Source organism: Nicotiana sylvestris, chromosome 7 (assembly GCF_000393655.2).
Source record: "Nicotiana sylvestris chromosome 7, ASM39365v2, whole genome shotgun sequence".
Taxonomy (NCBI): Eukaryota; Viridiplantae; Streptophyta; class Magnoliopsida; order Solanales; family Solanaceae; genus Nicotiana; species Nicotiana sylvestris.
This window is the reverse complement of record NC_091063.1, coordinates 89,612,061-89,625,286: the sequence shown is the minus strand read 5'-3', so window position 1 is coordinate 89,625,286 and position 13,226 is coordinate 89,612,061. Positions and strand designations below refer to the sequence as shown.

Here is a 13,226-nt window from a genome sequence, read left to right as displayed (position 1 = left end):
TCTTATATAAATAATTTTTTATTTAAATTATTGACGTAAAGTTAGAGAGAATCCACCCTCAAACCACCTGATTCACGTGGTTTAGACTGGAAGGTAAAGGATTTCTTGTCGTAGGTCAAAATCAAGTTTGTAATGGTTCAAGTTGTACAAATATTAGAGCTATACTAAACCTAGGAGAAAAACACACATACTAATACTGCAACTCTTTTTCATGTACAGAACCTAAGAAAAATAACCTTATGTTCAAAACTTGTGTCTCCCTATTTTCTCTGCCAAGTTATGAGTTTCTTCAATAATTATAATTTCTTTTATGTGTGTTGTGGATATACACGTGTTTCCTGCAGCGAGGATATGGTGATTTATTTCAAAAGTAATTCATTCGTAGAAACTACAACATACAATTACTTATGTACAGATTCCTTTTTTAGGGACTCGATGAATGAAACGTAAAGATACACTAATTACTTCAAATAAACTTGTGGCTTTGATTTTTGCATGAAATAGTTGTCATTTTTCTTCACAATAAGATTTTATATTCTTATGTATGGAATTGTTGAGTTCCTTGAGTTTAAAAGCCTTTTTTCAATGTAGCTGATGTGGTCACGTCATACGAATAATTATTTCGTCCAAGGCCAGACACATTCCTTTTCTCCTTTTGCATCAAAATTTTCAATTGTCTTTTACCTATGTTTTATTATTTTGAAATTTGTTCGATGCCTATAGTCTTTCTTTTGAGTGGTAAGCATTTCATCATTATCCTCACCACCTACTCGAGAATTAAACGTTGCATTAATTGGGTTTCTATATTCATATGCTACTACTAAATTTTCGTACATATAATTCCATCTAGTCGGGCAAGGTTTAGGAACCTTTCTTTCTCTAAGGCCATATTCATCACATTTTTTAAAATACCCTCTAAGTCTACTTCTACGGTTTGAATAAAAAAGCCAATTAAGAGCCATTCTAACCTTTTCAATTTCTATGTTTAATATTCGCATACCATCACCGACAATTAAATGATAAATATGACAAATACATCTAACATGGAAAATATTAGTAAATGCAGGATTTAGTGTTGTTGTAAGCATGCCTATAGCACTGGTGTTACTAGAAGCATTATCCATTGAAATTGCCATTATTTTATCGCTAAAGCAAAAATATCTACAAATATCTGCAACAGTGTTAGCTATAAACTTACCTGTGTGACGCGAATTAATTATTCTATATGCAATTATGCGTTTTTGCATTATCCATTCCTCATCTATCCAATGACTTGTAACAGTTAGATAATCACAATCATTACCACTTCTACCAATATCAGTAGTAATAGAAATCCGATTAGGTATATGAGTAAATAAATACCGCAAATATTGTTCATATTCATGTTTGAATTTATAAATATCACTCTTAACTGTTGCGCGAGGCCAACCTTTATAAGTAGGATTAAAAACTCTTCTAATATAATGAACCCAATTAGGATTAGATGCAAAAGTATAAGGTAAGCACATAACAGTAATCATCTTTGCTAATTCTTCACGATCTCTATTTGGATCGTAATATAAAATACCTCCGGTGACAGTGTTAATTCCTGGTTGAACTAGATTTGAACCTGTACTAGGGTTAACCGCAGAATCTACACTTGTCCCCTCTAGTTGCGCTTTCATTTGAAAAAATCTAGCCTTATCTCTAGGGTGTGTTTTTATGTGCCTAGTCAAACTACCCGTGCCGCTACGGTCTCCAGTATATTTATGCACCATTAATTTCCCACAAGTTTTACACTTAGCCTTATTTTGTTCTCTTACTTGAGTAAAAAAATTCCAAACTAATGATGTTTCTAGGCGTTTAGCAGGTTCTCTATTAAAAGTAGGAGTTTCTACAGGTGGGTCGACCGGTGCATCAGTTGGGTTATTAAGAGGACTAGTAGGTGTATCATCTAAATCCGGTGCTTGGGTTTCATCATCATCCTCATTTTCCTCATTATTTTCTAAGATGGTTTCATTAGGATAAAGAGCATTCATAATTTCATCATCTAATCTATCACCTGGTGCAACATTATGATAAAATTCACTATCGGTAAATTGAAAACAAGGGTGATCACTATCAAGAATTACGGAAGGAGGAGGACGTCTAGGTTGGCGACTACTTTCAACTTGCTTATCTTTTCTAGGTCGGGGAGCCGGGGGAAGGGTAGTTGGTTGGCCACTACTTTCACCGGTTTTATCTTTTCCTTTACCAAATATTTTTTTCAAAGTAAATGCCATATTAATTATAATTATGCAAACTAAACCACACAAAAATATATTCTAAAAACGTAAGAGTTGAAACGAGTTTACCGGATTGCCGAACAACTTCTTGAAAATTGAAAATCGTTGAACACTTGAAAATTTCAATTCAACAACTTCACAATTTTTCACGAAATTTCAACAATAAATTAAGTAATTATAGTAGAGAGATTGAGAGATATTGATGAATTGGTGAATAAAAATGAAAGAATGAGGGGGTATTTATAGTTGAGAAATGGGAAAAAATGTAATTATATAAAGTTTGGGGTTAAAATAAAGTTTGGGGGCCAAATGACCATTTTTTAAACTTAAAAACGGTCATATTTTCAGCCCAAACGGCTAGATTTTAAATATGGCCGTTGGAGAATTTTAATTTTTTCTAAAAAAAAAAAAAATAGCCGTTGGGCCCGCCAGGACCGGCCCAGGCCCGCCTGACGGTCCCGGGCTCGTGGGCTCAAACTTGAAGACCGGCCCGTGACGGGCTCAGGAGGACCACCAGGACCGGCCCACCAGGCCCGTTAGGACCGCGGGCCCGGTCCGGTCCGGTTCAGGCCCGACCCACCGAGCAGCCCTAGATGAGAGTGCTCTTCCCTTAACCAGAGGTCTCGAGTTCGAGCCCTGGGTATGAAAAAATCCTTGGTAGGGAGCGCTTCCCCGCGAATGGGCCCCTACGCGGCGCAAATCCGGATATAGTCAGGCTCCAATGTGAGTACCGGACACCGGGTGGGAAACCAAAAAAAAAAATAGACTTTTTAGCATTAAAAAATAGATTTTACATTAAAAAGTTATTATATTAGTTTCCTAATATATTTAAGAGTTGAAGAAAGAACTAATATTTTAGGCTCAATGAACAAGAAAATCATGATCCCTACTTTTCTGATTCTTTTAATATCTTTAATTTTTTATAACTCAAGCACATTTTTAATAATGTGTTTGTGTGGTTTAAATTTTTAATAATGATTGGTATACCCTAAGACTAGCAAGGCTAAAATAAGCATAACCAAGTCTAGCTCAAGCACAAGTACAGACGCAAAAGTGTGGTTGCAGCCTTGTAGGCTATATGCAACGTGCATCAAGTGAAGCTGTATTTTAGAAAAACTGAAGCACAAAGTAGAGAACAAAACTCGGCCAACTTGTGCTACCCAACTATAGGCGGTGCCTAATTGAGGTGTTAAAACAATGTAAAGAAAAGCTAGGTGGTGTCAGCCCTTGAGAAAGCAAAGATGAAATCTATCTTGATTTATACAGTTTCTTCTTTCAGAAAGGTCTCCTGTTCACTAATGCATAATTCAGTAGCCATTTGATTTGTGAAATTGCCAACCGTCGTGGCACCCCAATTCACAACCATCAAAACACACGACCAGCCAGGGTCGCCCATTGCATATTGTGGAGAAATTGCCTCTTTTATTGACTAAGAGAGTAGATCCAACGCCAAGCCAGCGCAAACCACGGAACGGAGACTTATCCAGAAGTAGCATTATCAAATCATCAGACAGACTTCGACAGTTATAAAGATCAAGTCTTTGCAGTAGACAACTCTTGTGGTTTGGTCTATCCACCAACATCTTCATTGCAGCATCAGTCACATGGAAGCAGTACCTTAGACATAAATCAGTTAATGCTTTGGCAGCAGATGAAATGGTAAAAATGGCTGCATCAGATATTCCGGGCATTTGACCAACGTCCAATGATGATAATGTTTTGCAGATTTTCCGCTCTCCATGAAATAAAAACCCGATTCCCCTGTCAGTTACTCTCTTGCAGCCTCTGATGCACAACTGTGCAATGGGTAAGTCTCCTCTACCAAGAATAGCAAGACCACTGTCAGTAATATCAGCTTCTGCTAAGTTTAGTGTCCTGAGTGTAGTAAGACCTGATATGTAGCTGAGACAGGGGTCAGAAATGCTTCTGCACCCACTTGTGTCAAGTACCTCCAAGTTACTAAATGAGGATAATTCCTCCATAGCTTCACTGGTTAGAAGCCTGCACGATAACAACCTTAATTCAAGTAGGGACCTTGCAACTCCCCTCATATCATGGAACGCCAAGTCTGACAATAGAGATGAATTCAGCACTTCAAATTTCTTCAGATTCTGGCATGAGTGCAAAATTGATGAAAAGCCAGCTTCAGTAACCTTTGTGAACCCACCAAGTTTCACTGATTCCAGTCCTCGACAAGCTTCAGAAAGAAGGAACATGCCCAAATTGTTCACTCTCTTAAATGAAGTGGGATAATATATTCTACTTCGAGCAATTGAGAGGGTAACTAGATGCTGGCAAACCTCCAGACTTTGTAGTCCAGTGTTGGTCAAGTCCAACCGCATCGATGGCTCAGTGAGAGGTCTATCTTCAAGATCAAGCTCTACCAAAAGCGGAAGGGAATTCACAACTGTGATGAAAAGGTTATCTGATATAATGTCCAAGACAAGAGATAAGCTTTGCAATCTGAACCAAGGGACACCTCTGAGCAGATCTCTTAGTTCTAAGAGTAATAAGTTTGAACAGGCATCATGGGACAATTTGAATAAGGGAGGAAAAATTGTTATGCATGAGAATACTTTACCTCCAACATGGAAATCTTTTGGAGCATTTCTATAAGCTTTGTTTTGAAAAGTTCTGGTAATACATGCCCAGCAAATTCTATAAGGAAGAACCTGTTTCAGAAAGAAAAAGGACTTACATTGGAAAACAAAACCAAGGAGAAGTCACATAGTACACAAGCAACATTTTGTTGGTGTAAGCACAATGGACTTCCAATTATCTTGACAGTTCCATCTTTTGAAGGTAATGATACAGAATGGAGTTAATAAATGCCAACTTCAAAAGCTCAAAGTTCAGTTTTCTATACCAGACAGCCTAAGAATGATCGTGGAAGGTCAATGAAAAATATTTTAAATAAAAAATTAGCAGATAAATGAATTGGTTCACAAATACACTTGTACGCCACAAGTTATTTAAGTTAGCAAATCTGCTTCTGGAAGTTGAAATGTAATGGCTCAAGTGAACTACTACAACTAAATAAAATTCATTTATGCAGACGGAATTCCAGGATAATAGCATTTGAAAATCTAACATTTCCATGTAGAAGAGGATATTGATGCCTTCTAAGCCCCGATTAAATGATTGCCACTTGTAAAGCTCATACCAGAACCAATGATGTGTCTAATAACAATGGGCAATGCATGTCAATTGTTCAAAGTAGCAAGAAATGAAGTTTGACAGAAGAGAATACCTTAAGTTGGGGCACCTTTCTCCAATTGCACGAAGAATGTCATAAGACAGAGAGGAACATTTGAGCAAACTCAAATCTACGATATGTTCATGGAGTATATTGATAATGGAGGAATCATTCTCCACCTGGAGGCAATCGATCGTTAAACTCTTGGCTCCTTGGACCCTACGCACAACATGTTTTAAAGACTCTTCATCAAGAGAAAATCCCTGTAAATAAGAGATACTCTTGTTAAAAGTTCATCCCAGAAGTAGAAATGACATTAACAGACTAAAGACAGTCAACACACAGTCAACTACGTCTCAATCCCAATCTATATACATTCTCCGCATCCACGCTGCTCTATTTGATAATAAGAGGATTCATCAGACTATCTTTTGATGACAATAGTGTCTGAACTAGCTTGCGCGCATATCAACTATTCCACCAGGTACCTATTATCTCCACCAGCAGAGGTACCGTTTAACTCTGCCAACCAAGGGTTGTGACAAATAGGAAGAAACCACCTAGTGTTTTTCCCTCTGTTGGGATTTGAACCTGATAACTCATGGTTCTCGTCGCACTTTATTGACCACTAGGCCACACCTTTGGTGTGATTCACAAGACTATTTTTACAGTGAGTGGCTGGATCGGCTACACTTGCAATGCCCACATAGCAAAGTGAAGCCACGGAAATGCCTCCGCAGTGTTTGTTAGTAAAGCATACATAATTAGGTCAACCTAAATCAACCAGCAATGAACTCTGAATAATTCTCGGTGCCAAAACAATCTCAAGACAATCAATGCAATCAAATCCTAAACTAAACGGAGTCAAGCATATTAAGTCCTGGGAATCCAATCCACCCTATTCCCAATCATTTCATTTCGTAATAATCTGAACAAGTATATAAATAAATCTAAACAAAGCTTTAGATAATTAAGGAACAAAACTTAAGAAATGAACTCGAGATACAACGATTTCTTTATTTCTCATTGTATCTAGTAATAAAATTAGGGCATTAAAGAAAATTGACTTACAGAAAGATCGAGAGCGGAAAGAGAAGAAAGAAGGTGTGTGACGGCGGAATGGAAAGTTCGAGAGACGCAAGCAGCGGTGCAAAGAGATTCCAAATCCAGTTTGTGCAATACATGAGTTATTATGTGGTGTGGAAGTTTTTCCATTGACGCCTCACAATCACCACCTCTTCCTTCTCCAGTATGGTGTCGCTTGTTATCACTGTCAGTTGCAGCCATGAATATCAAACCCTTGCTTTTTCTTTCAGCTCAATATCCTACCATTATTATAGAAATTGAGTTAAGAGTAGGAGGTATACACTTTTTTTTTGGTCCAAGAGGTATACACTTTTGAATTATTTGCAGTGTAAATTCAGATATGTTGCAAAAAGAAACACACAACACAAATGATATATAGTACTATGAATTCTTAGATTTTTTAAAATCATAATAAAGAATAAGAGATTTCTCCAAATAATAGATCTTGGTAGATGAAAGGATATTTTATCATTAAATAGTTTAATACGCACATTGTTAATACACACACATATATATAAATGTTCTTCTAGTTTTTTAGAGATTTTTTTTCTTAATCACCCAAACATTGTCTTGTCTTATTGCGAAATTTCATGTCTGGATTAATGTGTATATAAAAGGGCAATAGAAAAATGAGGTGGTACCTCTCAAGCTAAGAAACATATTTTTCTTTTTTTCTTTTTTGGGTTTTTCATAATTTTCTCCATTTATCTTATTTTAAAATTTTAATCTTCATAACTCACACCTCTTTATCTTCATAATCTATATTTTTAATAATTTTAATAACTCCCATGCCTTTCATATTTATAACCCCAAATGTTTAATGGGTAAGTTCATGATATTATTTGCATTGAAGAAGGGGGTAATCAGTCCGAAGCTAATCTCATGAATAAATCATCATATGGGTGAAGTCCAAATGCAAAAGAAGACTAAAAAAGCAACTATAAGATTACAGAAAAGAACGTATTGTAATTGTCCGTGAACTAAATAGCGCATGTATATTAAAGAAATAGATTGAGACTAATATGATCATACTTTATTTTGGAAATTTAAATTCTTAATATTTTTAGTTTTCATCTCATTTTAATTCAATAATCTATCATTATTAAATTAAAAAATTCAGGTTTTAATTACAGTTCCCTACGAACAATACATACATAAAGCACCAGAATTCTCATTTATTTAATCTTCCTTTGTTTACTTTTTTTTTAGCTTTGCTCTAATTTATGTTAATCCGTTCATTATAATTATTAACACTTAATACTCATTCTATTAGAATTACTCAATATACGTTACTCTTTCTATCAGGGTTAGCTTAACCCTAAGGCCACCAAAGCATTCGCATTAGGCCTCATAAAATTAGAGAAACCGAAAAATTTCTCCTATTATTTAATCATATAGTTTTATGTTGTCTTTTTATGAATTTGGTTAAAACAATTATGAATGAAACTAGTAGCAATTAATTTTGCAGTTACTTGCTACTTTTTTAAACTCTAACTTGAATCATTTTATTTACACTTCTAGTTTTTGTGTGATTATTTTTCAAGTCTCTGTTTGTACACGCTGAAATCGGAGGGACCAATTTCCTCGTCCTTATGATGTCCCGCGAACATACTTCCCAAGGCTCGAGATTGGGGTCGAGTTTCGCCTTCGAGGGTCATCGAGGGTCGGCCTCGGGGCAATGTAGACCAACGACTATATTGGAAAAGAGGGGAATTCCCAAGAGGTGCAGACATAGCCGATAAAGTCTGTCAGGCTAGTCTGAGGCTAGTCTGAGCCCGCATCATGACATCAGCTAGCTGTCCCATCCCCTTTTCTTTATAATAAATGTATTTTATACTGTGTTGGGATTCGCCTCCTATATAAAAGAGATCCTTGCCATTTTGTAAACCACTGTTGCTTCAGTTGCTCCACACGAAATATACAAGAATATTCTTTTTGCTCTCTAACATACTCTCTTGATATTATTGCTTTCATTTATTATCTTCATCATTGTTCTTCATTTATTGCTTGTTACTGACCATAAAGAGCCTCCGTTAATTTTATTATAACTTTTAGCCACACTTCGACTACCCGATAGCTTCCAGCCGAGCTTAGGAATCAACCTCGAGGCCCCCGAATTGACAAGCTCGAGGCACAGATAATTAACTTATCAGTTTGATTATCACCCTATCCTTAACTCTCATTTCGTTTCTAAGTCTCACGTACACAACATCAACTGCTTAACAACTAGCATAAAAATAGATTACGCATTTTTAGAGTCCCAAATCAAATTTAATTGTCATTATCATTTTCACGGTAAATAGTTTGGCGCCCACTGTGGGGCTAAAAATAAGAGTGATTATTTTCTTGTTGGTTTCGTCGCATAACACAAGTTATCTTTCACACTTGTTCTTGTCCAAGATCTTCAAATTTCAAGTTGAAATGCCTAACTCAGTAAATAGAGATGAAAACAACTACCTGGAGAACCAGGGAGAGAATGGTGTGGCTGTTCCAACCTGGACACAAAAAGAGATCCCTCGGCATGTCGTTCATATGATTGTTGGAGGGATCGAAATTCCCCAAGGGCCCATGATCAAGCGGACAAAAATATCCGCCGCAATAGAAGTGCCGATCCGAGACCGTGTGGCCGAAGACACCCTCGCGTTCAGCGAAGAGGATCTCGAGACCTTGACAGAACCAGACAATGACGCACTGGTAATCTCATTTCTTTTAAACAACGTTCAATTTAAACGTGTGCTCGTGGATCCAGGTAGCTCGGCCAACGTAATCAGGTCAGGGGTAGTAGAACAGCTTGGGTTACTTGACTAGATCATACCCACCTCCCGGGTCCTCCACGGCTTTAACATGACCAGCGAAGTAACAAAAGGAGAAATCACCCTCCCAATCGATACGTCTGGCACAGTTCAGAACACAAAGTTTCAAGTCATTAATGGCGACATAAGGTATAATGTATTGCTTGGCAGGCCGTGGATACACAACATGAGGGAAATACCGTCAACCCTACACCAGATGATTAAATTTCCGACAAAGGATGACATAACGACCATATATGGAGAACAACATGCAGCGAAAGAAACGTTCGCGGTTTACTAGGAATAGTCGACCCCCATACTCCCGACATCGGATGTGTTTGGGAGCATACAGATCCCCGAGGATGACGAAGAATATTTTCTCGCTCCTCGAACTTTTGTTGCCCCCGAAGAGTCGAATGCAATGAAATAGACAATTGAAGATCTGGAGAAAGCTGTTTTGATCGAATACCTCCCCGATCGTAAGGTATACTTGGGAACGGGATTAACCCCCAAACTCAGGAAAAAAATCATTCAATTTCTTATCGAAAATATCGACTATTTCGCATGGTCCCACTTAGATATGACAGGTATTCCGCCAGAAATAACCTCCCACTAACTGAGTGTCGACCCCATATTTAAATCGGTGAAGCAAAAAAGAAGACCCCAGTCCGAGATAAAACACGCATTCATCAAGGATGAGGTAACAAAACTCCTTAAAATAGGATCCATTAGAGAGGTAAAGTACCACGAATGGTTGGCCAACGTTGTAGTGATACCCAAAAAGGAAATAAGCTAAGAATGTGCATAGATTATAAAGACTTAAATAAGGCGTGTCCTAAGGATTCGTTCCCATTGCCTAACATCGATCGTCTGATCGATGCTATGGCCGGCCACGAGACCCTCATCTTTCTCGATGCCTATTTGGGGTACAATCAAATTCAGATGAACCCCGAAGATAGGGAGAAGACCTCGTTCATCACAAAGTATGGTACCTACTGTTACAATGTAATGCCTTTCGGACTAAAAAACGCATGGGCTACCTACCAGCGTCTAGTTAATAAAATGTTTGAGAGTCAAATAGGTAAATCCATGGAAGTTTATATTGACGACATGCTAGTTAAGTCCCTGCACGCAGAGGACCATTTAACTCATTTGCAGGAAACATTCGACATCCTCAGAAGTTACAACATGAATTCAACCCCGAGAAATGTTCCTTCGGAGTACGTTCAGACAAATTCTTAAGCTTCATGGTATCAAACACGAGGATCAAGATTAACCCCGATAAAATCAAGGCCATCGAAGAAATCACAGTGGTAAATATTGTAAAGGTCGTGCAACGGCTAACTGGATGAATATCGGCTCTAGGCAGATTCATATCAAGGTCATCCGACAGGAGCTATCACTTCTTCTCCTTACTCAAAAGGAAAAACAACTTCGAATGGACTCCAGAATGCCAGCGCGCCTTGGAAGAGCTGAAGCAATATTTGACTAGCCCACCTCTGCTCCACACGCCAAAGGAGGATGAAACACTATATCTATACTTGGTCGTATCCGAGATAGCGGTAAGCGATGTACTAGTTCGAGAAGATCAAGGTACACAATTCCCTGTTTATTATATAAGACGAACCCTAAGGGATGCCGAAACTAGGTATCTGTACCTTAAAAAATTAGCTCTTGCGTTAATAAGCGCATCGCGAAAGTTGAAACCCTATTTTCAATGCCACCATATTTGCATTCTAACGACATACCCCATCCGGAGCATATTGCACAAACCCAAACTATCAGGTCGATTGGCCAAATGGGTCATCGAAGTCGGGGGGGGGGGTATGATATCGAGTATCAACCTCGAATGGCCATCAAGTCCCAGATTCTGGCGGACTTCATGGATGATTTCTCTCCCTCCCTCGTGCCCGAGGTAGAAAAGGAACTTTTATTGAAATTAGGCACGTCTTTCGGAGTACGGACCCTATTCACTGACGGCGCCACAAACATGAGAGGTTCCGGACTCGATATAGTCCTAAAGCTACGGGCGGTTTGATTAGGCAATCTATAAAAACTGCAAAATTAACTAACAATGAAGCCGAGTACGAGGCTATGATTGCAGGTTTAGAACTGGCCAAAAGCCTGGGAGCCGAGACCATCGAAGCAAAATGCGATTCACTCCTGGTAGTAAACCAAGTGAATGGGAGCTACGAGGTCTGAGAAGACAGGATGCATAGGTATTTGGACAAGATCCAATTCGCATTACATCGCTTCAAAGAATGGAATTTGGTCCATGTACCTCGAGAGCAGAATAGTAAGGCCGATGCCCTCGCAAACCTGGAATCGTTTTTTGAAGAAGATGACCTACTCCCCAAGGCTGTTATTCAACTATCTAAATCAGTGATCGAGGAAGGTCACGCAGAGATTAATTCCATCAGCTTAACATGGGACTGGAGAAATAAATAATTTGATTATCTGAAAGACGGGAAATTGCCCGCGGATCCAAAGGAATCGAGGGCCCTACGAACCAAAGCAGCCCTGTTCTTGCTCGACAAAAACAAGACTCTATATAGAAGAACTTTTTATGGACTCCTAGCGGTATGTCTGGGGTCGGGAGATACAGATTACGTGCTCCGAGAAATTCACGAGGGTACTTGCGGAAATCACTCTAGCGCCGACTCCTTGGTCTGAAAAATAATTAGGGCAGGCTACTACTGGGACAACATGGAAAAAAATACTAAAGAATTCGTCCGGAAATGCGATAAATGCCAGAGGTTTGCCTCTATGATTCAATAACCCGGTGAATAACTACATTCTGTCTTATCACCGTGGCCATTCATGAAATGGGGGATGGACATCGTCGAGCCCCTGTCGAAGGTATCAGGTAAAGCTAAATTTATTTTATTTATGACTGAATATTTCTCAAAATAGGTGGAAGCACAGGTCTTCGAAAAGGTAAGAGAGAAAGAAGTCATCAACTTCATCTGGGAACATATTATGTGTCGATTCGGGATTCCTTCCGAGATAACATACGATAATGGGAGGCAGTTCATCGGGAGTAGGGTAGCACAGTTCCTCGAGGATCACAAAATCAAGAGAATCCTATCGACGCCTTACCACCCGTGTGCAAACGGCCAGGCCGAGTCCACAAATAAAACCATCATCCAAAACTTGAAAAAGAAGCTAGAAAGCGCCAATGGAAAGTGGAGAGAAATGTTGCCCAAAGTGTTGTGGGCATACCGGACAACTTCAAAATCAAGCACAGGGGAAACACCTTTCTCTCTAGTATACGACGCCGAGGCTTTGATACCAGTAGAGGTCGGGGAGCCGAGCGCCAGATTCCAACACACTACTGAAAGCTCGAACAACGAGGCCATGACAACGGACTTCGAACTACTAGATGAAAAATGAGAAGCCTCACTGGTCCGGATGGCCGCCCAAAAGCAAAGGATCGAAAGATATTATAACAGGAGAACAAACCTCCAATATTTCAGAGTCAGGGACTTGATTCTAAGGAAGGTCACCCTTAACTCTCGAAACCCTAATGAGGGGAAGCTAGGCCAAAATCGGGAAGGGCCGTACCACGTCCTCGGAGTAGTCGGCAAAAGGTCTTACAAGATCGGTACCATGGAAGGCAAACAACTTCCAAGCAACTTGAAGATATCAATGCTAAAACGATATTATTTCTAGGGCATTGAAAATTCCAAGAACATCCTCGAGCACGCATTGCACTCTTTTCCTTCGACCGGATTTTATCCTTAGAAGGGTTTTACCAGCAAGATTTTTAATGAGGCAACGGCCATACGACACCTAAGGAGACTCAACAAGTATTCGAGATTTCTTTACAATCTACCTCGAATACTGGGGGGCCTCCCCCGGAAAGGTCACCTACTCAGGAAAGACAAG

The 13,226-nt window shown here is 39.0% G+C and overlaps 1 protein-coding gene across 1 annotated transcript; it reads right to left on the bottom strand.

Moving 5' to 3' along the window:
- Positions 1-3,320: 3,320 nt before the first annotated feature.
- Positions 3,321-6,905, bottom strand: LOC104216659 (F-box protein At-B). Its single transcript, XM_009766772.2, is given in 4 exon segments — positions 3,321-4,842; positions 4,845-4,936; positions 5,515-5,723; positions 6,532-6,905. Coding segments are annotated over 4 exon segments (1,788 nt in total). The 5' UTR covers positions 6,748-6,905; the 3' UTR covers positions 3,321-3,571.
- Between the last annotated feature and the right edge of the window lie 6,321 nt (positions 6,906-13,226).